Source organism: Colletotrichum siamense, assembly GCF_013390195.1.
Source record: "Colletotrichum siamense strain Cg363 chromosome Unknown KSG_Cg363_contig08, whole genome shotgun sequence".
NCBI lineage: Eukaryota > Fungi > Ascomycota > Sordariomycetes > Glomerellales > Glomerellaceae > Colletotrichum > Colletotrichum siamense.
Window position 1 is genome coordinate 3,799,182 of NW_023501021.1, and position 23,209 is coordinate 3,822,390.

Below are 23,209 nucleotides of genomic sequence, written 5' to 3' on the forward strand. Positions count from 1 at the left end.
CAAGGTGCACAGTGCGGCAGATAGGGAGGCTAAAGCGGCCGGTGACATGCCGTGGCAACTCGACTTCGTGGACTCGACTTCATGTTGGCGACCCCAAAACCAGGCAACGTCTCAGACTGAGGTTTTGGAAAATGACACTGAGTCCATTAAATATGTGGTTCTACAGATAACACAGAATGTGGAAAAGGCCTGAATAACTTAACTAATGAGTGGTCTACATAGACACAGCCAGCCGGCCGTCGTCTAAGCCAGTCAAATGAGACGTAGAAACACAGATATTCCGAACGTATGAGCAGCATGCCCGAGGAAATTTCGGCCTGCTCTTTTCATCTGAGGTTATAAATACATGGCCGTCATAGAAGCATTAGACAATTCATGGGTTACCATTCACATTTTCTGCTCATACGTAGCTATACTATGCAGTATTCCTCACGTTTGCAATCAGCCTAAAGCTAAGAGAATTAATGGGAAGAAAAAAGCAACAAGAATGACTTGATGAGAGCCGATGAGAGGCAATGATAGCGATGAAGACAATGAAGATACGACAGAGCCATAGTATATAAAGCTTATAAAGCACAATCAAAATGCATAGTCTCTTCACTGCAACCAAGTTCACATACTAGGCCTTCGTGCTCGGAATGTCTTCAAGCACATGTAACGACAGCCTCAAACCTCACCAGACAACCGCAGAATTTATCCTCATCTGCCAACAGTACTACCCATGCAATGCAACCACCTCCATAAAAGCCATGCATCACCACAAAATCCCCGCCGCCGCCGCCGCCCATCCTCCGGCGCGAAATCCCTACCGGAACCGCTGGTCCCCACACCCAGGCCGCCGAACAGGCCGCATCCACCACCCCCCCTTTGCACCTGGTGCAGCGTGCCCCCGACCGCCTCGGCGGCCCCCACAAAATTTTCACGCGCGCTGGGCTCTGGCGCTCCCTTATCCCCCCACTCCGACGACTCAGATAAGAGATTTTTTTGCCCAGCGCCGTCTCGTCGTCCGCCGGCCTACACTCGTTGCGTCCCTCAACCCAAACCATTTTTCCTTACCAAAATTCCCGGGGCGGCATTCGCGTTTCTATACTCCACCAAGTCGGCCGAACCCGTCCTCTCGCAGACCCAATTTGTCTCTGAACCGATTGAATCACCCGCGGCCGGTTAAGACATCACAATGGCCTCCGCCGAGCTCTCCAAGAAGCGCAAGCGCGCCGACGACGACGCCGCCGCCGCGAAGAAGTCCAAGTCCGATAAGAAGGACAAGAAGGAGAAGAAGGAAAAGAAGGCCAAGGCTGTTTCCACCGAAGACGAGACCGCCCCTGCAACCGACGAGTTCATCGCGCTCGAGGAGTCCAAGAAGGACAAGAAGGAGCGCAAGCGCAAGGAGAAGGAGGCCCGCAAGGCCGCCGCCGCTGCTGAGGAGCAAGAGGAGGCGGCAGACGTCTCGGCCATGGACGTTGACCCGCCCGCTGACGGCGAGAAGAAGAAGAAGAAGGACAAGAAGAGCAAAAAGGCCAAGACGGAGGAGGAGGAGGCTGCTCCCGCGGAAGAGGAGGTGAAGGAGGAGAAGAAGAGCAAGAAGGAGAAGAAGGACAAGAAGAAGGAGGCCAAGACCAAGGAAGAGACCAAGCCCGAGACGAACGGCGAGGAAAAGTCCAAGAAGAAGGACAAGAAGAGCAAAAAGACCAAGGAGGAGCCAACCGCCCCGGCACCGGCGCCGGCTGCTGAGGAGCAGGAGGAAGAGCCCGCCGAGGGCGGCAAGAGGGAGAAGTACATCGTCTTCGTCGGTGAGTCTCTCCCCTTTCCAAGACAACTGCGACCACTTCCCAAATACTAACCCACACCGTCCCCAGGAAACCTGCCCTACACCGCGAACAAGGAATCCATCCGCGCGCACTTCTCCGCCTACAACCCCTCCGCCGTCCGCTGCCTCAACAAGGACAACGACCCCAACGTCTGCCGCGGCATCGCCTTCCTCGAGTTCTCCAACGGCTCCAACATGCGCACCTGCCTCGACAAGATGCACCACACCGAGTTCGACGACGGCCTGTCGCCCGCGCGCAGGATCAACCTCGAGCTTTCGTATGTACTCCCTTCTCCCCTCTCTGTCTCTGCCTCAACGGACCCGTATGCTAATCAAGGTCTCTCGCACAGCGCCGGCGGTGGCGGCAAGAGCAAGTTCCGACGCGAAAAGATCAAGTCCCGCAACGTGCAGCTCGACGAGAACCGCGTGAAGCGCATGCAGAAGGAGGAGGAGTACAAGAAGCAGAGGGTGTCGGAGGGTGGTAGCAACACCCAGCAGGATAGCATCCACCCAAGCCGTCTCGCCTTGATGCACCAGTAATCAGTTGGGGGGTTTTCGCAAAATGTATGATTCGTAATTGGCAGCAGGTGTCTGGGCATAGACAGAGAGAGAGCTCTTGTATACACTCTTGACAGCTTCGCGCAGGATCAGGATTAGGATTCAGAAAAGTTTTTTTTGTTTCAATGCACGCAGGGCAATTCACACTTTGGTTTCTAAGCCCTTTCTGTTCTGTTGCAATAGCTGCAGGTTCCAGTCTAGATACCAAAGGGCACTTGCAATGACAATCAATTCTCAAGGCGAAGCTCGTATCCCGTCCCAACCCCAATATCTAGTTCCTCCATGAAAAAAGAAGTGTGTGTGTTTGTGACTGTGTGTGCTATCTACAGAAAAGCTTGGGATATCCTTTGTGTGATAAGATGCAAAGCTTGCCTGCTACCAACGAACCCCCCTCCCTGACATTTGCAGCAACTCTCTTTGATCTTTTCCGATGAGAAGGAGGGAAAAAAGAGCGACAACAAAAAACCACCACCATTCCTGACACCGCCACACCTATCTGAAAGATACTCTCATGTCCAGCACACACAAGCGCAGGCTGAGCACGTGTGTAATAATCGGGGGTCGTTGCCGTCATCGCAGGCTATGCTTAGCTCGGCCGTCATGTGGGGTGCTTCCGAAAAGTATTGGTTGTTTCCTCCAAGATAAGCGCAAGGCGCGGGTCGAGCAACATGGTTGAGCCCTGACGGTCAGGTAGTGAAGATCGGTTCATGTAATCCACCCCGATACGCCGTTTCCAATGTTAAACCCGCAACGCTCAAGTTCAATTGACGTGTTCACAAAATCGTGCACTTGGACTTCTTCTTCTGCTGAGGAACAGGCCTGGGGTTGAGGACAGCACTGGGAGGAATTAGTAGGTTGGTGGTGGTAGGCTGTAATTATTGAGACGTACCGGATAGCCTCGTCGAAAACGCTCTTGAGATTTCTCTGCGTCAGGGCAGAGCACTCCAGGTACTTGTGTGCCTTGATTTCCTTGGCGCAGATCAGAGCTTGATCGTATGACACGGGCTCCATGCGCTTCTGGCGGAGAGACTCGAGGGTGTTGGGGTCTTCTCTCAGATCCAGCTTGGTGCCGACGAGGATGATGGGGATGTTGGGCGCGTGGTGGTCGATCTCGGGGTACCACTGCGCATGATTAGTGCTGATCTTCACGCGGTGAGGCTGCAGGATGTCATACCTTGGCCTTGACGTTGTCAAATGATGGCGGGCTGACGATGGAGAAGCAGATGAGGAAAACGTCGGTCTGGGGGTAGGAGAGCGGGCGCAGTCTGTCGTAATCCTCCTGACCGGCAGTATCCCACAGTCCCAAGCTAATTGGCTTTCCATCGACCATGACACTCGCAGAGTAGTTATCGAAGCTGTTCCGGTTATTAGATTGAGTCTTGCCGTCGATCGAGGACGCGAGGCTTACACAGTGGGGATGTACTCGCCGGGGAAGGCGTTCGTTGTGTAGGAAATGAGCAAACATGTCTTTCCGCATCGTTAGCTGGCAGTCGGGAGATGCGATGCTGGTCGAGACTCACCTTTCCGACGGCACCGTCACCCGTCACCACACACTGAGATGATCATTAGCCTTTTGCTGCCACCGGGCGCTGTCGAGATGGCGATCGCGACGAACCTTCAGCGACTGAACTCCTGGCTGAGCCATTTCTGTGATATTTTGAAGAATGCGTGATTCGATTCCACGACAGTGTCTAGCGCGAATAGAGTTCGCGGGTTAGGAAGGGCGGCGTCGAATTGGGGACCGATCCGAAAGGGGAGACGGCGAGATCAAGTGTGACGCAAGGTTGCTGAGTTGGAGGGACAAGGGAAAATGGCTGAACGTTTCTCGGCAGCAGCCCTCGGACCTTGGTGCTAGGAGCTCGCAATTATTGGTGTGAGGTATAGGTGGTCTGGTATAGTAAGGTGCGGGATGGCACGATGTGGGCGGCGACGAACGTTGTGTCGAACAAACGGAGCGGAATGCGTTGCAGGTGGTAGGGTGTCGATTGAGCGAGTCTCGAGCGGTCGGTCAGCGACGGGAAACGATGGCTCTGTGGGCGGTCGGTGGAATGGTGTGTGATGTCGAGGTGTGTGGTAGAGTAAGGTAAGGTGAGGTAGGCAGAGCAAGGAGAGAGGCAAGATGCAGAGCAGAGCGGAGCAGACACAGACTGCGCGGCAGCAGCTTCAGCAAAAGACAGTTGCGGAGTCTAAGCTCTGGTGGGTTCCCTGGGCTGCATAAAAAGTCGAGGTCAGAAATGTTTTGACACAGCGGAAGGAATTAGTGCCGCAGGAGGTGAAGCTGGAAGGGTGATAACGGTACCCTGTATATCTAACCTTCTTCTCAGGCAAAGAAAGTGGGGATGGGGGCAATTGGGAAACCTGAGGGAAGGGAAGTGGAGGGGGTCGGGGTGGGAAGCGGTTTAGGTAGAGTCGCAGCGCGGTAGGGTCGTCGTATGGTCCAGTCCAGTCTGGTCTGGTCCCCGTCTGCTTTGGGTGCTGACCTGGTGCGGTGGTGCGGTGCTGTGCTGGGTGTTGGTGGTGCTGGTTGGTGCTGATGCTTGGTGTTTGGCGCTGGTGGTGGCACTCGCTGCACACAGTACCTGCTGCTGCTGTCTGAAGTAGTGGCCGGGGCAGGCAGGCACAACCAGGCAGTCGATTGGGAGTGGGAGGAGGAGCGGACGGGCAGGAAGCAGACAGGCAGGCGGATAGGCCAGGGGGGGAGGAGAGGCGAAGGTCACGAAGGATAATGGCTGAAGAAGAGAGAGAGGCAGAGAGGAGGGGGGATAGCTTACCGTTTGGCAAGAGGGAGAGAATGACTCTGTTATCGTGCGCAAGTCAGTTGGATGTTGGAGTTTGGCCGTTGTTGGAAAAAAGGACGACGGGCGAGATGGATAGGTAGATGTCGAGGAGACAAAGGCGACGAAGCAGAAACAAAAGGCGAGAACAGACGCTTCGAGTGTGGAGGGGGAGGGATGGGAGGGTGCTGCAGCAGTTGGTTGTGGTAGTGGTAGTGGTGGTGGTTGGAGACGGCGACAGCGAGCAGACGGACGGCGGTACAGCCAGATGCAGTGTGGACCAGGTACAGAGGGTAAGGGGAGCACAGCGATAGGTACCCGGGACTGAAGGGAAACAGCCGTACAGACTGCCACCCAGGCAAAGTACACCCAGCAGAACTGCGTAGTACTTGCGGACCCAGGCAGGTTCGGGTTCAGGATGGCACGTACCGGTGTGCGGTCTGCGATGCGATGCGATGCGCTGCAGCGTGTGGTGCGGTGCGGGCAGCAAGGAGCTCCTGGCTGCAACAGTTTCGGCGTCAAGGCGCTTTATCCCAATGGGAAGACGAGAGGAGACGGTGGCGGCGAAACGATGATGGTGGTGGGCAGACAAACAGAGCAACAGAGCAGCAGAGCAGCAGACGGATTGCAGTGCAGTCTGGTAAGGCAACGCAAGCAAGGCAAGGTATTGTATGGCAAGGTAAGGTCGGTATGGGGAAAAGGGGACCGGACGAATGATGCAGATGCAGCCCGGCGGCAGAGGTAATTAGGTACTTTGGGACAGTGTACCGTACTTCGTAGTGGATGAGGGATGCAGCAGATGCGGATTGTGGTGCACAAGGCGAGACGAGGCGAGGCGAAGATGAGACCAGCAGCGCGCTGATGACTGTTGCTGCACGGCACTGGCCTTTGGGTAAGGCAAGGCAGGGCACGTAGCCCACCACCCAAGGTACCTTATTACGCGGGCAGGTGAAGAACGGCGCTGGTTGATGATGCTTGGTTTGGTTGCTTGGGTGCTCGAAACCACCTTACGCAGTAGTACTAAGTATTGGTCGGGGATTGGTATGACTTGGGATTGGATGCTGTGCTGGACTGGAAAAGGAGGATTGTCTCGATTGGTGATAAAGATCCGGCAGGCGGGCACGGTGCCGGAGCCAGTGTGCCAGGAGCAGGACGGGAGGGTGTGGAAGTGGATTTCAGGATGGGAATTGAATCTTTACGTACATCACATCCCACACTACTGCTGCAACCTGAGTGGATGTCGATTGTGCTTCTGTGGCCCTGTGGATGCCGATAGTCTTAAGTGTGGATGATGTTGAAGACGTTGAGGCCTGGCTGGTGGTACGAGGACCGAAGCATGCGCCGACGTTCTGACAGCCTTGCTGAGCCTGCCAATTGCAAGGCATCTACGGATAAGGTATCTCACCTGTGGAAGACGAGAGGCTGGTTGTGGTCCATGTGAATCAAATCAAAACCGGTGGTTGGAAGTCGCGGTGGAGGCCGTTCCTTCCTTCCAGTCGGTTAGGAGAACCATAAGGCATCTCGAGGCGCATCCAGGCACAGACGCCGATGCTGGCCACTCAAAGCCGACAATGATGCTGACGATGCTGCAAGGAACTGACTAACCTTACCTTACCTCGCTTTGGTTCGATAGCGTAGCCTCTTAGCGCCGGATATCAGAGACGGGCGACTGGAATTGGCAGCACACTGACGGAGAAAAAAACAGCAACAAATCACGGCATGAAGCTGCATTCTTGCCGCTTCACTGGCTGGCAGTCTCAGGCTCCTCACTAAGAAAAGTATTCTACAAAACACCCCGCTGCTGCCGCTACCACTGCCGCCCGTTCTGGGTCTGACTGCACTTGCAGTTGAGACTCGATCAAGATTTTGTCGCTTTGATTGGCTACAGTTCAACGACAGCCATCTTGGAATGGACAAATGACGATATCAAGTCTGATGGCGCGCGATTCGGGCATACTCAGCAACGAACCATGGAACAATATTGACGTTGACATTGGTGCAGTGCGTCTGTGTGGCCTACGGCAGTCTACCACGACGGCTTCCACTTCTCGAAAGCTGTCCGATGATGGCCGCCCAAGAGAACTCTGCTGTTCATCAGACCAAAGTATGTTCAAGGTTAGCCTCTCGCAATGTGTTTCGCGCCAACCAGCTGTCATGAGATTTACAGGCCATGTGCGATGATGCAAGCCGACAGTGACACTGACAGACGCGATCCAGGAACGCAACGACCTGAATGGGTGGCAGGCAGTCCACGTACAGCGGCAGCGGGGTGGTGTAAGGCAACACCAAGCAACAGGAGGCAAGTGCTGGTTGCAACATCCAGCATTCTGACTGCGAGCTGCCACTAACTGGACTGGTGGTCGCCGTCACTCATCGGCCACGAGATCGGATGTGTGTTCCATGCGCACTGGTGAATGAGAGCCTCGATACTTGATCCCTGAAGGCCCCCCATCAATCAATCTTCACTCCTCCCGTTTGTCTGCCACTCTGCCAATGGCCGGTTTCTCACTTTAATCGGGGCGGACCTCCGTTTCTGGGAGGCATGGGAGGGGGTTCTTTCCCTTCGCAGTGCTCTTGCTGGACATCCACGGCAGGGAGGCCAACACCAGATAAGCGGGTCTGTGGCCCAAAGGGGCATGGCTCCGGCCCGTCCATCCAACTGGGAGACTTTGCGAGACTTGCGAGGGGTTGGTCGTGGTAACTGCCAATCGCGCCAACCGCACCAGAAACATGTTAGCACCTGCCATGTGCTGCCTCCGGCTCGACGTCGCTTCAATGTTTCGACGACTCGTCGCCTCTGCTCTCCTCCTCTCTGCTCCTCTCCCAAGCCTCCTTTGTTTCTTGTCCGTCTCCATCGCTGTCTCCAGTCCACCACGGTCCATGGCCATCACCACCACCATTACTACCACCATTAGGACGGCCGACGAAAAAATTGTGTCATGTCTCCATCCCTTCTTTGCTGCTGGTTTGGGGGGCTTCTACCAAGAGGGTGAGGAGGAGACGACGAACAAAAAAACCCAGACCGACAACAAGAGGTCCGTCCCCCTCGCCGCCCGCCCCAGACTCTCTTTGAGTGAGTTCAAGCGCCACTTGACGCATCTCTTGTTACAATCTGCAGTCTCTGATGGAACACCCGAGGAACGTTTTGAAGCTCCTTCTTTCCGCCTTCCAGCCCGTGTCCACCATGCCTGCTTTCAAGGGGTGCCCAGTCACTGGCCACACCATACCTTACCACAACCACTTACACACCCGCCCATCTTCATATTTCACCTTTGCACGCGAAAGACGAGGCTCCGCAGCAGTGAGATTGACGAGCCCAAGGCGGAAGGACCGCTGGTCTGATTTGCTGGGAATTGCAACGGTCCATGGCTCTATTGATTCCAACCGCCGACCAGCCCACATACCCGACCGGCCATGCCTCGTCGTTCGTCCGCCAGGCACGGATATTGAGTCGGCTCCATCCATCATCCTAGTCGCAATCCCCCTTCGCACCTCTTTCGCCGTCCACTCCAGTCATTAGCTGTGGGGGCCCTGTCCGCCGCTGTTCCGGCCGTCCACACCAGCCGCCTTCGGAGTCCATCCGGCTGCCATCAAGCACACCTTGTTGCTGACTTTCTCTGATCCCGCCAACCCGTCCTATGTCTTCCTTGCCCAGCAACTCCTGTCAAGTTGAAAGAAACAATCGTCAGATCATCCGTTTGCTTGGCGGCTACATTCCCGGCCATCACGACGTTTCCCCGGCCCTCGAGAGTACCGTCCTTGGGGCCTGCTCGGGGCTGTCATGGAACGTCAAGAACCAGGGCATGTGTTTCCTCGAAACATTCAGAGGTCTCATCCGTACCTCGTCTTCGAACCGACCCAACTTGTTGCGTGCCGCACAGATCACTTTCTCACATGTAACCGCACCTGTTTCCTCATGCGCCTGATTACGCACTACAGCACCACGGACGTCACATCGACGTGGCTTGCATGCGAAATGCACAGCATCGTCGGCCTTGCAGTCAGTTCGTTATCTGCAACGATTATCGAGATGAGCTTCGCAATGCTGCATTCGCCAATGCAACCTGGCGGTGGGCATCCGGTTTGAGAATCGGAAAACGACTGGCATTTCTTCCAAACGGGTTCTAGTGGCCTTCTATGGATGCAAGGTGGTTGCATTACACTTTGCGAGCTAGACGAGCTGTCTTGCTTTGCTTTTTCTCAGCTTCTTTGCTCAGCGAGCTTCACATACTGCGCCGCAACTTCCTTTACTACCTCCTCAGCAGTTGCAAACCTGCGTCCGAGTAGCTTCTCGCCGTCGGAGGCATCCGTCGGAATGCTCACAGTTGGCTGCACGCCGCTGTCACTGAGAATGCCCTTTTCAAACGCCTCGGGGAACGCCTTCTTCGCGATTTCCCTTGCCTGTTCGAAATCGAGATGTTGAGAGAGGATGACAGACTGGCCGCCCGAAACAGACGGGGACAACGCAATGACATGCGCGTCTGCTAGATCACCAACCGAGATGTAACCCGTGTTAATGGGGTAGTCGCGCGTGCCGCCTACTAAGAAGTAAAGCAAGGCATTGTTGGAGCCTGCCAGAATAGCTTCTGTCGACGTGGCAAGTTCCTCGTGGCCCAAGACCCAGCCGGGCATAATCGATATGAGGTCAAATGACGGACGGTGCTCCTTTATCCAATTCTCAGAGGCTTCGAGGGCGGCAGTCTTGCTGGCGCTGTACGGGTCCTCGTACGGACGAATGGGCCACGGAAGTCGGGATTGTCCGGTGAAAGCTGGTCGATCCAAACCCTCGCCCTGGAAGCATGACCTCGGCATGATGGCCACAATGGAGCTTGTCACGACGATCCGCTTTACTGTGTCGTTGGCATGCGATAATGCGCTCTGAAGCATGCCTAGGACGCCTTGCACGGCAGGTTCGACGTAGATCTCGTCTTCTCTTCCCAGGCCGCCGTCAGGTTGGAACTTGACCACGGGAGACGCACAATGGATGATGTACTTGGCGCCCTTGACTGCCTCATCGAAAGCGCCCACTGTGGTAAAGTCCGGGACGATAGCCCATTGTAGCTGTGAGTCTGACGGTTCGAGGTCACACAGACTTGGCGCTGCTAGAATCTTCTTGATGCCTGACTGGGATCGAACGGCACATCGAACGCGATATCCAGCTCTCAAGGTTGACAGAAGTGTTCTGAAGCCCACAAAGCCGGTTGCACCGGTCAAGAGTACGAGATCGCCTAACATTGTGTAGAAAGAGGGCGTTGAACAAGATTGTTCAACACGTAGGTCTGGTAAGTTTCTGGCTGCTGTATGCGTCCATATGGTCAAGAAACGCCCCCTCAACTAATAGTCAAATATTGTTTCGGGTTACAAGAGAGGTAAGTAAGATATGAGATCTGGGCATCTGTAATTCACTACACTGGCCAAAGAGCGGACATACCGTAAATACGGCATACACGAAGACACCGTTATGGTATCAGTCTACTTGATTCCTCATCTTCACACAGAAGTCCATTTTACTCCAGCTGGATTTGCCTGGAGGAGATGTCGTCGTATTTGTAAGACACTGGCTTCATTGGCTAGTGAGGCCCCGACCTGCAGCCAAAAATTTACGGCCTCCTACACTGTTGATGCAACATGCCAAAGTCCGGGTTCGACTGCGTTAGAACAGACGGCTTTACTGCTAAGTCCGAGGTTGAAGACCATATCTTGATTTTGTAAGCGAGGATGCTTGGTGTAAGCACTTACGGTGGTCTACGCTGATGGGATTGAGGACCGACCCGTGTTGGATGGCATGGAAGTTGGGGGCGATTTGCACCAAGGTTTCGGGAGTTTAATCTTGACTGAAAAGATCCTCCTAGCAGGGCTGAGTGTTCTTTTTTTTGGCGCACTGAATATGTTCGCAATGCTGATTTTCTCGAGAACGAGAACGAGATGTTGGGAGTGAAGGGCGAGGTGGTGTGGTGTGGTGTGGTATGATGAAGGCTGCGAGGTAATCAGTCTTAAGCTTAGTTGAGGCGTATCCCGCTAGAGTTTGACAGGTCGGCGGTGGAAACCGTAAGGTCTGTAGCAACCTCAGGCTGGAGGTGCGACGATACGATGCCGAATCGACATCATCGGGATGTCTCTCCTCAATGAACCACAGTCATCCTCGAAATCATCTGCCCAGCTTAGCTCCGTTGTCAACACCTCGACGACTCAAGAATCGCCCCTCGTTTTCGGGTTCCAGAAGCTGTACGGTCGAAGAAGAAAACAAGAAGCCGCACGTTATTCCAGAAGCACAACCCTTGCCTCCGATTGACTTTCTGCTGCACGAACTTCAGTCAACCCTTAGTAATGCATAGAGTTCTCGGCGCGCCGGACAACTGAAGCCCGGCCGGAAGAGATCCATGTTGATGGAGGTGAGGCGTGCCGGTGGGTGGGGCCGAGAGAAAACATGGCCCGTGCACACCCTGCTTGTTTGACGACATCCCGTCGTAGCTGGGCGCGTCGATTCAGTCGCGTCTGTGTCTGGCCGCGGGGGAAGTGAGTGAACTACCAGTATTGCAATCCACACACCGACGACCGACACAACTCCACCGGCATCCCGACTTCGTATCGCGGCCGTGATGCCACGGATTGAATCAGTTATTCAGCTCTAGGCCTCACACACGCCCCCCTCCTACCAAGCTCAACCGACGACGAAAGCGAGGGTGTAGCACCCCATCGCAAAACACACACCGCGACAATGTCGTTCAACACACCCACCACCGGCCGCGACGGCGCCTCCTTCCTCTCCGACGACGACGACCCCCTCTTCTCCTCCGCGATCATGGACACGCACACAGGCCGTCTCAACGCCGCAGCCCGCACCCCGACCGCCCGCGCCCGCGCCTTCAGCCTCGACCCGCCCTCCAGCCGCGCATCCCTCCAGACGCCCTCGAACCCGCCCCCGCTGCGCTCCTCGCTGCGCAGCTCGGCGTACCGCGGCGTCCCCGGCACGCCGGGCCTCTCGGCCTCGGGGCGGCGGAGTTTGGCGGCCACGCCGCATGCGCGAGCGGCGTATCGCACGATCGACCAGCGGCGCGCGGCGGCGCTCACGCCCGGCGGGAAGAAGCGAAGGGAAAGCATACGCCCGAGGCGGGAGAGCATGTTTGATGTGCTGCGGGGTCTTAGTAGGGTGGCGAAGCACGACACGCAGGCGATCGCGTCGAGTTCGTCGCCGAGCGAGAACGGGGCGACGGGGCGCGCGACGAGTTTGCCGATTCGGAATAGGAGCTTTGCGTATGACGAGGATGATGATGAGGATGACGAGCTGCCGATTGATCGGCCGCGGCTGTCGCTGCCGCTGGATGCGGACGAGGATGATGATGAGGATCTGGTGCCGCCGCGGCTGAGCGATGTGAATGACGAGAATGCGACGATCGAGTTCTCGCGACGGGCGTACACGGAGCAGAATAGCCGACTGTCGATGGGTGATGTGAGGGAGTACCGGGACTACGGGGATTTGGACGATGACGATGATGGGGGCGGGTTTGATCCGGGCTTTGTCGATTTTGACGAGGACGGGAGGGAGAGGGAGCGGAGTCTTGAGAGGTGAGAATCCAACGATTATTCTAAGAGGGAGAAGACGGTTGTGCTGACGATTATGTTTAGGATTGAGGAGGACGCGACGAGGCGGGAGACGCTGATCCCGGCGCGGGAGAGCGACTTCGGGTTCCAGGTGCCCGTGGACGCGGACGCGGACCAGACGACGTTCATGATGGCCGTCGAGGGGCAGAGCTCGCCGGCGCGGCCGCTGCCCGAGATCACGGACGAGCAGCCGTCCATTAACATCGGACCGCTGCCCGGCGACCAGCCGCCGCCTGCGTTCGGGGACTTTGAGGACTACGGGCCGGCGTACGATCTGCGCAGCTCGAGCCCGGAGGATTACGGGCCGCCGGCGCCGGAGGAGGACGGGATGGATCTCACTGGCGTGGACGCGGATGCGACGGAGGAGGAGGGCGGCGAGGCGAGTGTGCATCTGGAGCAGAGGCGGAAGCAGCTGTCGAAGAAGGGGCTCAAGCTGTCCAGGTATGGTGTGGAGTACCCCTCGCTGCCGCCTGCGGTGGTGAAGAGGCTGGCGGGGACGTTTGCCAAGTCGAGCGGTATCACGAAGACGAAGATTAGCCCGGAGGCGCTGGCGGAGATTCAGCGGGCGTCGGACTGGTTCTTTGAGCAGCTTGGGGACGACCTCTCTGCGTACGCGAAGCATGCGAAGAGGAAGACTATTGACGAGAGTGATATGCTTACACTCATGCGAAGGTATGTTGCCCCTTAGGAGAAACATGGTGGCCCGGTTTTGGGTATCTACTTTTTCTTTCTTGTCACAGATTGTACATGTGTGGTGCTGATATTTTACATTTACAGACAACGCCAGACCAACTCGACGACTACGCCCTTCTCCCTGGCACAGAGACACCTGTCCCGGGAGCTGCTGCAGGAGTTGAGAATGCCCAAGCCATTACCGCCTGCCGAGCCTAGGAAGAAGCGGCGCTCCACAAAGGGCGGCGGGGAGGATGGGAGCTGAGACTGATTGAGTCTAATTTTACCAGTGCTTGTTCATGCGAACCCGGCGAGAGATGTCGGACGCAGGCTTCTTGACGACCATCCACAACATGATGGACGTCGCAAAGGCGAGACCATACCTATGATTAATGTCAGCATATACCTATGGGAATCAGGAACGGAAAGGGGGGGAATACCATGTAAATATGTACTGGGCGTGGTTGTTCCGCAGGTTCACTTCTGCGGCTCTGCCGATGGGAATGCCCCTAGACTTGAGGTCGACGATACGGAAGAACTCGTGCTCTGCGCGAGCGTAAGCATGCTGTACAAAAGAACGAAACACAACGAAACATACCCATAGTAGCCTCAATCCATACCGGTTGGCTGCCCGTAAGCTCCGCCATCTGGTGAACGTCGGGAAAGAAAAACTCCCACCTATCCGGCCTGTTCTCGGGCGTGAACATGTTCTTCTTCCACGGCTCCCGCAGCAGGCCCTCGACGGTGACCTCCCCCTGCGGCAGCCCGTACGGCCGCTTGCCCTGCTCCGCCATGGCCTTGCTGATCCACCCGCGGTTCACCAGCACCGTCGTGCCGTCGCCCTCGCGCTCGAGCGGCGTGACGACCATGTAGCCCTGCTCGCCCTCCCACATGCGCGGGCCGATGAGCATCTCCTTGTCGTGGCGGAAGCGGCCGGTGGCGTAGACGCGGCGGTAGTCGAACTCGCTGACGGCGTCCGGGTCGATGCGCGGCGGGAGGGGCAGCGGGTCGCGGACGAGGCGGTCCTCGTACTTTGCGATCAGCTTCGTCTTCCAGTCCAGGCGCTGGACCTGCCATGTGCCGAGGACGAAGGCCGTCACGGGGATGAGGGCGAGGATGATGAGGCCCGGCCCGTGGCGCCGGCCGGTGCGGACGAGGTCGGGGGGGTTGTCGACTATCGAGTGGAAGTCGGGGCCCGGTTGGACGTCGGCGCGGCGGGGGGTTGTGTGGAAGTGGCGGCGGGAGGAGGGTGCTGATGGAGGTGGTGGTGTTTGGCGTAATGATGCGCGGAGGGCGATTGACTTTAGGCAGAGGTTCGTCGTGGGAATTGGCGCCCGGAGGAGGGCTCGTGGTATTGGCGGCGGCATTTTGACTATTGTTGGCTGGCGGGAGGACGACCGCTGTGTTGGCCGAAAGTGAAGCTTTCCTCGAAGATGAGGTCAGGACGATTTGGATTTTTGGGGTCTCGATGTGCCCCCCTGTAAGTACCTACCTCCAGCTGCCCCGAGAGGAGCTGCAGCGCGGGAGGTTCGGTGGCGTGGCGTTGGGTGTGGGGTTCCCTTGGGGTGGTGTGTGTGGTGTAGGCCTTGCCGGATTGGTGCTGTCTCGGACGGAAAGCGGAAAGGGAGGACGCAACGGACGACACCTTGTCCCTTGTCATCATTGCATGTGCGTTTTTGATATCTAGTCTGCGGGATCACATTCACTGTTGAAGTGTTTGACTCAAACTGGCAGACGCAAACTTGTGGTGAATTACGAAGCTTCAAACGGATCGTTGCGACCCTAGAAGCGTTTGCAGAAGCTCTATTTAAGGCAGCACGGAGCTGTTCACATCTCAAGCTTCAGGTTCTCCAATCTTCTACGCCCAGACCATTGCGCCAACAGCTTCGATATCGCCATGTTCTTCACCGGAAGCTTGCAAGAGGGCATCGCCTCTGCGCTCCAGCAGAGCAAATGCGTCTTCTGCTTCGTGACAGGTAAGCTCATTTACGCCGACGACGCATCGACCACTCACTCACATGCCCACAGATGAGCAGGAAGAGAGCCAGCGCTGGGAGACCGAGTATCTCACGGAGGATTCTGTAAGTCTCCCTTCTTCACCCATTTGAGCCATAATCTCACACTACCAGGTCGCTACTCTTCTCCAAGATGAAGCCGTCGCTCTGCGTCTGAAGCAGGGCTCAGAGGAGGCCGGCTTCTTGGCCGCCATCTTCCCACTCCCAAACACGCCTACCGTGGTGGTCATCAAGAACGGCGATCTGAAGGAGTACATCGTCGCTGGCACGACCAAAGATGAGTTTGTCCGACGTCTGACGACTGCGTTCCGCGGCGCTCAGGGCCAGCCCGCCGCGGCGCAACCTACCCAGCCGGCTCCCGCCCCGGCGCCGGCAGCTCAGCCGGCCGACGACCTGTACGACGAGGAGCCATATTCCGCCCCTCAAACTACCACCCAGACCCAACCGCAGACCACTGAGCCCACCCCGGCAGCAAACACCCAGACAGACCGCGAGCGTGAAAACGCCCGCGCCCTACAAGCCGTCCTCGCCGAGCGCGCCGTCCGTCTCGAGGCTGAGCGCGCCGAGAATGAGCGCAAGGCCAAGGAGGCCCGCGCCGCGAGGGCGGAGGCCGATAACTCCAAGCAGGCGGCGGACACCCGCAACCACAAGGAGGCCCTCAAGAAGGCGCGCCAGGAGGCCGCCGAGGAAAAGGCGCGGATCCTTAAGAAGATCGAGGACGACCGTGCCGAGCGCCGGGCCAAGGCCGCCCAGCGGGCCGCGCTGCGGGAGAAGGAGGCCGAGCCGAAGCTGGGGGACGTCGCTGCGGCGCTGACGAGGTCTGAGTCGAGCTCCCTGGCGCCGGGGAAGTCTGCGTCGAGCGGCATGACTGCCCTGCAGGTGAGGCTCCTGGACGGGTCGACGATCCGCAACCGGTTCTCGAGCGGGAAGAAGATGGCGGAGGTCAGGAAGTGGGTGGACGAGGCGCGGACGGATGGGGGCAAGGAGCCTTACCGGTTCAAGGTCGTGCTTGCGCCGCTGCCTAGCCGGAAGATTGACGACACGGAGGAGGGCAAGAATCTTGCGGACTTGGGGCTCTCGCCTTCGTCTACTCTGGTTCTGGCGCCTGTTGGGGCGCATGTTAGTGCGTATGAGGGCGAGGGCTTGGGAGGCATGCTGATCACGTTCTTGATGATGCCGCTTTCATTGCTGCAGTGGCTCTGGGGACTGATTACTGGTGTGTTTTCTGGTCTCGGCAGGAGGAACGAGGAGGGGGCGGCGGAGCCGGTCACGGTTAGAGAGCAGCGGAAGGGCAGGTTCTCGCAGTTTGAGAATGCGGATGATCGGAGGGGGGACCAACAGTTTTACAACGGCAACTCGGTAAGTGCAAATTTCCACCGTTGGAATGAGGCGGATGCTAATCCTTGCAGACCAACTTTGAGCCACGACCCGACGAGAAGAAGGACGAGTGAGAGGGCGAGGTCACGACAAGCAACAACTTAGATGAGGTTAAAACACAGGTTGGCGAGTGGGAATTTCCATCTATTGTACACCTAGGAGATGTAATATACTTTCGAGAAAGCCCCTCATTCTGAAAATGCTTCCGCCAATGCAAAATGCCCGTGATGAATCAACCCCAATGGAGCAGGCCTTGAGCCCATACGCTCCTTTGTTGATATTTTGGTTCCCATTTCCGTTGTGTTACATTAAGTACATAAAAACATCCGACGTTAACTCGGCATCGTCCAAGTCGCCCCAACGCAGCGGACTGCGAATCAGCACCTCAGGAAAAGAAGCTTAGTACTGGCTAGCGGCAGCCTGGCAAGCCTTGAGCTGCTCGAGGTACCAGTTGCAGATCTGCATGTTGCCGTTCTGCTCGTCCATGCACTTTGTGAACTGCTGGGTGGCGCCGGCGCAGTTGTTGCCCCATTGGGAGGTCGTCTGGGACTCGGCAACGGGGGAGGCGGACTGAGCCTGGGCGGGGGCCTCGGAGGAGCCGCCGGAGAAGAGGCCGCCGATGGCGTGGCCGACGGAGGAACCGATGGCGACACCGCTGGAGGGGTTGTTAGCATTCTGTCATGGTCTTTGCGGCTTTGGGGCGGGGTGAGGTTCCAGTTTCGAGGTTTGGGGAGGAGGATCTCGAGGGACGGGACGGGACGTACGCAGCGGTGCTAGCCATCTGGCCAAAGAGACCGGGGCCCTGAGAAGGGGCGGCGGCGGCCGGGGGAGCAGCGGGGGGAGCGGCGTGTTGAGGGGGAGCGGCCATCGTGGTGGCAGGGCGAGCTTGGGTGGGAGCGGGCTTGGAGGCCGGGGCGGTGGGGCGCGAGGGGGCGCGGCCGACGGAGCGTTGACGAGGCATCTTGGATGTGTGTGTGGTGGTGGTTTGTGTGGTTCGTTTGCGGCGGGCGACGATTGTTGATGTCTTGGGGATATGTAGTTTTTGGCGTGGATTGGGAGGGAAGTCGGCAGAAGTTATGCGCCGGAAGGGTATGCGAAAGGTGGTTTGGAGCTCGGCTTTTTTTCTGGGCTTTCGGCCGGGGGGTGGCGAGGTGTGGCCAATCAGCAGAGGGCGAATTCGGTCGTGGTCCAGAGCGTGGAGAAGGGTCTTTTGTTTCTTGTGATTGGTGGGTATGCTTCAGAGGGGCATATCGCTAAAAAGGGGTACATTGAGATGCGGTTCTGTCTTTGGTGATTTCATTAAGTGATTCCGTGTCTATTTGAGGGTATAAACTTTTGATTCCGATGCGTGAATGATTCCTTCTCCCATTGCAATGTGCTGATTTCCTCTGCCTGAAGCCGAGACTAAAGCTCGTATGTCCGTGTTGCGGCCGCCTGCTTGCCACCTGTTTAGCCGCAGGATCCGGAGAGCAGTCTCCCACGCAGGCAACCCTCGTGACCCTGAGTCACATTCTGGATCCAGTCCGACCGAGTGCAATTCCTTTGCTGCATATTTCGCCAAACAATCATAAACCTGCTCTCAAGACTTGTTCTTCTTGCCGGAGCTCTTTCTCCTTGAGTTCCTCTGCTTCTTCTCTGGGCCGGAGGAGCTCGCTGACGGTGAGTCTGGAGCTGGTCTCTTTGTCTTCTGCATGGAGTTGAGAAGCGCCTTAGCACGCTCCTCGGCCAGCTTCTCCTCCAGTTTCTTCTTCAGAACCTTGTCGTCGCCCTAGTATTGTCAGTATGATTCGCCGAGCACGTGAGATGGGAACAACTCACCAGATCCGCCTTGAGGATTCTCGTCGCTGCTTCCGTGTTGACAGTCATAGTCCGCTGGGCGGGGTTCTGTGCTTCCTCAACCTGCTTGATCTTGCCAAAGTACTGCTGCACGCGCTTCAATTCCGTCATGACATTGTGATCCTTGGCGTCGACGCCTTGAAGGCGGAGGGAAGCTGTGAGATGGTTAGTTGATGGGCTGGGAGAAACGAGGGGCGTACTGACAGAAGAGGAGGGACTCGATGGCGTAGGCGGTAAGAGCGAACATTTTCGCTTTGTCGAGAAGGGGCAGCTCGCTGGACATCTGAGGCAGGTCGGAGACTAGGGGCTTAAGAGCATCCTCGAGAGAGTCAATGTGAGTCTCGAGCTTGTCGAGCTCATTCGACATATCCTTCATTGCCATCTTGAAATTTTGTCGTGTCAGATTGAATGATGGCGGTGTTCTTCTGATGAGTTAAAGGAAGCACCAAGAAAGAGTGAGCAGCGACGCGTTGATACAGAATGTCACCCTGATTGAGACCGCGATGAGATTGATGTTGAAAACTCAGAAATCCGGTTATGGAAGGATGATCATGCATCTAACGAGGTACTGGGGTACCTGCAGGGCCAGTGGGTCGGGCCTGCGAGCCGGGAATCGACGGCTCCCACGTTGAGCGCCAAATTTTTGAGGTTAATGTCCCCGTCATTAGTCTTCGCCGCCTTCCAACTCCGATAACGACCCTCGGTCTTAAAATAACGAATTGGCCGCCCCTCGCGCTCCGGGCCTCCTTGACATACACGACGAAATATCTTGGTGGCACACGCAAGAACCACGCTTCTTTTTCACCTTGCAAATCCGACGAACATCGCGCAGCGCATGCGCCGAACCCACCAACCCGTCACCGTGGCAGTCACTTTGGCAAGCCTTCCGAGACCGCGGCTCTCCGCGCGGATACCTAAAGCACAGTCGATATGGAAAGCAGGTAGCACTTGCGCCGGCCGGGGAGCCAGATGCGTCTCGACAGACACCTCGAACAAACTAGGCCTCGGGAGACCAACCCATGGCATTGCCCCCGGGAAGGTGGCGCCCAACGAGATGATGGCGACGGTACCTGGTTCCTCGACACTGGGTGTGCCAGAAGCGACGAAGGAGAAGTTTAATAAAGTCTTGGGTCTGCAACCAGAGCAGCACGAGAAGGAGCTCTACGCCATCTTCAAGGCGGATTCTCTGTCGAGGTTCTACGTGCCTGCCGTAATGATGGGGCACGACTCACCGCCGCCGCCATCGTCGAGGATGGTACATATTCTGGGGGCAGATGAAAAGACAAAATTCATATCGCATGCGCTACACGGTGTTTACGACTCGGTACAGACGCTCGATATACCGAAGGACACACGCTATGTGAACGTCACTGGTAATGTGAGCAGAGATTCTAAATGGAAGGAAAAAGCACCCTGGAGTGATCGCAACCATGCGTTTGCAGAGCGTTCGGAATCTGTCGAGGACGACGGCCATATCAGCAATCTTATCGTGGGCGGACGACCTGGCCAGGTACTCGAGGCGCTGGGCAAGGTCCGGCACCGCGTGGACGACCGGACCGCCATCTGCTACATGTCAGACGGGCTTGGAGTTGCCGAGGCCGCGAATAACAAGTATTTCAAAGATGAGGAAAAGCGGCCCTCTATCGTTCTCGGGCACTTCAGCAGCCCAGTCGCATATAACAGGAATTCCAAGTCGGTGCGGGTTATGCATCCAGACTACGCCACATCACTCACGGGGGTGCGACCGCTCGTGGAGGGTAGGGACGAATACCTCTCGGAAACGGCATGGCTTAGGACGCAGTCTATGCTGCAGAAGTTCGCGACGGCGGACTTGCTCAAGGCCCAGGGGATGCAGCTCGAAAACTGGATGAAGGTCAAGATCCCGGCGCTGATGTTCTCGGCTGTCGCAGAGCCGATCTGTGTGCTTCTGGATAGGCCGTACAAGGACCTGACTAGAAACCGCCACGCCAACTTGCTGATGGACCAGCTTTTGGAAGAGATCGCGGATGTGGTGGCGATTATGCCGGAGGTAAAGCGGTCGCCGGAGCTGCAAAACATGCTACGGAGAGGGTACATGAAGAAGATGATCATGAGCCAACTCTGGGGGAAGAAGGATGCACCAAGCAGGATGGCATTGCAGATCCGGAGGGGCGCGCTTACGGACATCGACTATCTGAATGGATTCTTCATCCAGAGGGGTGAGATGGCGGGCCTGAAGCTGCCTGCGAACAAAATGGCCGTCAGTATGGTCAAGGCGAAGCATAAGACCGTCTGGAGAAAGACTCAGTCGTATGTTCATGTAGAGGAGACTTCAAGGCGGTAGATCAGGCATTAGCATTTGGACATTTTAATAGCGACATGATTTGTATGATTTGATTGGAAGTAGACGAGACGAATTCTGTTAATCTGACGAAGAACGCTATGTTGGATATGTCCTGCCAGTGATATGTCACTGCGTCAGCTGGCGGTCAGACCACCCACGACCCCCAAGCAAATTGGCTGTGAAATTTGTAAGGCGCCAGTTGAGCAAGGTAACCCCGCCAAAAAATGCCGTCAGGCAGGGCGGCCCCGCGTTTCCTTGAACCAAACATCAACACCGGCGCAACCCACGCATCACTCCCCAGGAAAATGGATGACTCCGAGCTTGACCAGGTGAGCGCACCCCCGATTCCGCGGCTGCTGTTGCGTTGAGGCAAGATAAATGCTAACACCACATGCGCGCCGCAGATTCGCAAGGCCCGCCTCGAGCAGCTCAAGGCGCAGGCCGGTGCTGGAGGAGGTTCCGGCGGCGGCGGCGGCGGTTCCCAGCAGAAGCAGGCCGAGCAGAGGCAGTACGTCATTTCGTCATTTCATTCCCCTTCACTTTCTTTCGCAAAGAGATTTGCTGACTTTACGGACGCATGACATAGACAACAAGAAGCCGAAGCGAGACAGCAGATCCTCAACCAGATCCTCCACCCCGAGGCCGCGGACCGGCTGGGCCGCATCCGCCTCGTCAAGGAGCAGCGCGCGCAGGACGTCGAGAACAGGCTCATCATGCTCGCGCAGTCGGGGCAGCTACGCAGCAAGGTCACCGAGGCGCAGCTCAAGGAGCTGTTGGCTGCCGTCGCGGAGAACAAGGAGGAGGAGAAGATTGTTGTCAGCCGGAGGAAGGGATGGGACGACGATGACGATGACTTGCTGGATCTGTGAGAGGGGTGCGTGAGGAGATTCTTCGGGCACGCCGCTCTCGCTGCGGACGGGGGCGTCATACAAAAGTCAGGCATCTGCCATGCAACTTGCCGCACACGAGATGAATGTGCCGGCGATGGAATGGCGTTATTAGCATGCTGCAACCGCAGATTGGTTTGCGACTATTGCAGTGCACCGCGAAAACTACAATTTTTAACCTACAGTACAAATACAATGCTCGTCATGATTCCCGAGAGAGAAAGCTACGGACTCACAGCCGCCTTCTCCATGGCCTTCTTCCTCTCCTCCCGCTCCTTCTTCCGTATCGCCCTCATATTAGGCGGCCTCTCAATCCCTAGCTCAGCCCTCAACTCGTCCACGTCCCGCTCCATCTGCTCCTCCCAGTAGACATTAATAACCTCCTTGGCCCTCAACCCGTTCCTGACCGCCCACGGCCCGTAAATCTCCCTGAACCGCCTGCGCTCCCCCTTCTTCAGCGTGACGTAGCTCATCGTCGCCAGGCCCGTCATGGGGATCAGCGTGTTGGCGAACTCGAACGCCTTGAGCGCGACCTCGCCCTCCCTCACCACCGGCAGGCCCGTCAGCGCGTGGTAGAAGTCGTGGCACTCGCGGTAGCGCTGCATGACGTACGCGCACTCCGGGTCGTCGATGAAGCGCACGCTCGTGCGCGTGTCCGGGCTGACGCCCTCGGCGTCGAGCCAGGCGACGTAGGCGCGGCCAACGCTGTTGTCCGGCAGCTGCCGCAGGCGATCGAGGTTGAGGGTGGTGGAGGTCATGCGCGGCCGGTCGCGGAGGATGCGGCGGCCGGTTGGGTCGGCGAGCATGGCGTCGCGGAGGCGGTAGATGAAGTAGGGTGTTGCAGTGGCCTCGCCGACGGCGGCGATGAGGTCGGCGCGGTACGGGGAGAGCAGGGACCAGATGCCGGCGCCGATTGCGAGGGAGGCCTTTTCGATGCGGTTGAGGGGGACGTGGCCTTCGTAGTTTGGCGGCGGGCGGTTGAGAACGGAGAAGGGGCGGGAGGATGGTGTTGTCGTCGTGGTGGCGGCGTAGAGGGCGGGGAGGGCGCCGTTTGCGCGGGGAAGGGTGCGAAGAGCTTTCATTTTTGGATGTGGGAGGTGACTGAAACAGAATATGGTGCGCAGAGGAAGCGTTTCACGGCAAGAAGGTGGGATTGGAGCTTTTTGGAGCTATGAGCTCAGCTCGGCGTGGTGGTGGTTCGATCACGAAATGCAACTTTTGGGAGCTCGGACGATGTCAATTACCTCACAAAGTACCCCCGAATGGCGCTGCAGAGGGGCCGAGAGGTCGGGGCATCGGCGGGGTTTAGCACCGACCTGAAATGGGGGGTGGCATTCCAGGGTACCTATTTTCCGATA

General features: G+C 57.1%; 11 protein-coding genes across 11 annotated transcripts; 5 read left to right on the forward strand and 6 right to left on the reverse strand.

Moving 5' to 3' along the window:
• Nucleotides 1-1,177: 1,177 nt before the first annotated feature.
• CGCS363_v012508 (putative RNA-binding protein) lies at nt 1,178-2,347 on the forward strand (the record flags this gene model as incomplete). The annotated part of the gene is made up of 3 exons (XM_036644357.1): nt 1,178-1,790; nt 1,857-2,085; nt 2,158-2,347. 3 exons carry the CDS (start codon nt 1,178-1,180, stop codon nt 2,345-2,347), a joined length of 1,032 nt encoding a protein of 343 aa, XP_036490441.1.
• A 791-nt stretch (nt 2,348-3,138) lies between these two features.
• On the reverse strand, nt 3,139-4,010 carry ced-10 (Ras-related protein ced-10; the record flags this gene model as incomplete). Its single annotated transcript, XM_036644358.1, has 6 exons — nt 3,139-3,202; nt 3,255-3,487; nt 3,540-3,720; nt 3,774-3,832; nt 3,886-3,918; nt 3,981-4,010. The coding sequence occupies 6 exons, from the start codon at nt 4,008-4,010 to the stop codon at nt 3,139-3,141; spliced, it is 600 nt and encodes a 199-aa protein (XP_036490442.1).
• Nucleotides 4,011-9,339: 5,329 nt separating this feature from the next.
• Nucleotides 9,340-9,771, reverse strand: CGCS363_v012510 (uncharacterized protein; the record flags this gene model as incomplete). The annotated part of the gene is made up of 1 exon (XM_036644359.1): nt 9,340-9,771. One exon carries the CDS (start codon nt 9,769-9,771, stop codon nt 9,340-9,342), a length of 432 nt encoding a protein of 143 aa, XP_036490991.1.
• Nucleotides 9,772-11,857: 2,086 nt separating this feature from the next.
• cnp20 (Inner kinetochore subunit cnp20) lies at nt 11,858-13,429 on the forward strand (the record flags this gene model as incomplete). Its single annotated transcript, XM_036644360.1, has 2 exons — nt 11,858-12,705; nt 12,766-13,429. 2 exons carry the CDS (start codon nt 11,858-11,860, stop codon nt 13,427-13,429), a joined length of 1,512 nt encoding a protein of 503 aa, XP_036490990.1.
• Nucleotides 13,430-13,696: 267 nt separating this feature from the next.
• shy1 (Cytochrome oxidase assembly protein shy1) lies at nt 13,697-14,780 on the reverse strand (the record flags this gene model as incomplete). Its single annotated transcript, XM_036644361.1, has 3 exons — nt 13,697-13,796; nt 13,854-13,959; nt 14,012-14,780. The coding sequence occupies 3 exons, from the start codon at nt 14,778-14,780 to the stop codon at nt 13,697-13,699; spliced, it is 975 nt and encodes a 324-aa protein (XP_036490989.1).
• Nucleotides 14,781-15,310: 530 nt separating this feature from the next.
• On the forward strand, nt 15,311-16,879 carry ubxn-4 (UBX domain-containing protein 4; the record flags this gene model as incomplete). The annotated part of the gene is made up of 4 exons (XM_036644362.1): nt 15,311-15,389; nt 15,442-15,494; nt 15,543-16,787; nt 16,838-16,879. The coding sequence occupies 4 exons, from the start codon at nt 15,311-15,313 to the stop codon at nt 16,877-16,879; spliced, it is 1,419 nt and encodes a 472-aa protein (XP_036490988.1).
• Nucleotides 16,880-17,204: 325 nt separating this feature from the next.
• MIX17 (Mitochondrial intermembrane space cysteine motif-containing protein MIX17) lies at nt 17,205-17,766 on the reverse strand (the record flags this gene model as incomplete). Its single annotated transcript, XM_036644363.1, has 2 exons — nt 17,205-17,460; nt 17,570-17,766. 2 exons carry the CDS (start codon nt 17,764-17,766, stop codon nt 17,205-17,207), a joined length of 453 nt encoding a protein of 150 aa, XP_036491132.1.
• Nucleotides 17,767-18,384: 618 nt separating this feature from the next.
• CGCS363_v012515 (Exosome complex protein) lies at nt 18,385-19,023 on the reverse strand (the record flags this gene model as incomplete). Its single annotated transcript, XM_036644364.1, has 3 exons — nt 18,385-18,573; nt 18,624-18,796; nt 18,846-19,023. The coding sequence occupies 3 exons, from the start codon at nt 19,021-19,023 to the stop codon at nt 18,385-18,387; spliced, it is 540 nt and encodes a 179-aa protein (XP_036490987.1).
• A 672-nt stretch (nt 19,024-19,695) lies between these two features.
• CGCS363_v012516 (putative 2-dehydropantoate 2-reductase) lies at nt 19,696-20,964 on the forward strand (the record flags this gene model as incomplete). The annotated part of the gene is made up of 1 exon (XM_036644365.1): nt 19,696-20,964. The coding sequence occupies one exon, from the start codon at nt 19,696-19,698 to the stop codon at nt 20,962-20,964; it is 1,269 nt and encodes a 422-aa protein (XP_036490986.1).
• A 305-nt stretch (nt 20,965-21,269) lies between these two features.
• Nucleotides 21,270-21,833, forward strand: CGCS363_v012517 (Uncharacterized protein; the record flags this gene model as incomplete). The annotated part of the gene is made up of 3 exons (XM_036644366.1): nt 21,270-21,293; nt 21,369-21,472; nt 21,551-21,833. The coding sequence occupies 3 exons, from the start codon at nt 21,270-21,272 to the stop codon at nt 21,831-21,833; spliced, it is 411 nt and encodes a 136-aa protein (XP_036490985.1).
• A 242-nt stretch (nt 21,834-22,075) lies between these two features.
• Nucleotides 22,076-22,933, reverse strand: CGCS363_v012518 (Ubiquinone biosynthesis protein coq4; the record flags this gene model as incomplete). The annotated part of the gene is made up of 1 exon (XM_036644367.1): nt 22,076-22,933. The coding sequence occupies one exon, from the start codon at nt 22,931-22,933 to the stop codon at nt 22,076-22,078; it is 858 nt and encodes a 285-aa protein (XP_036490984.1).
• Nucleotides 22,934-23,209: the final 276 nt, after the last annotated feature.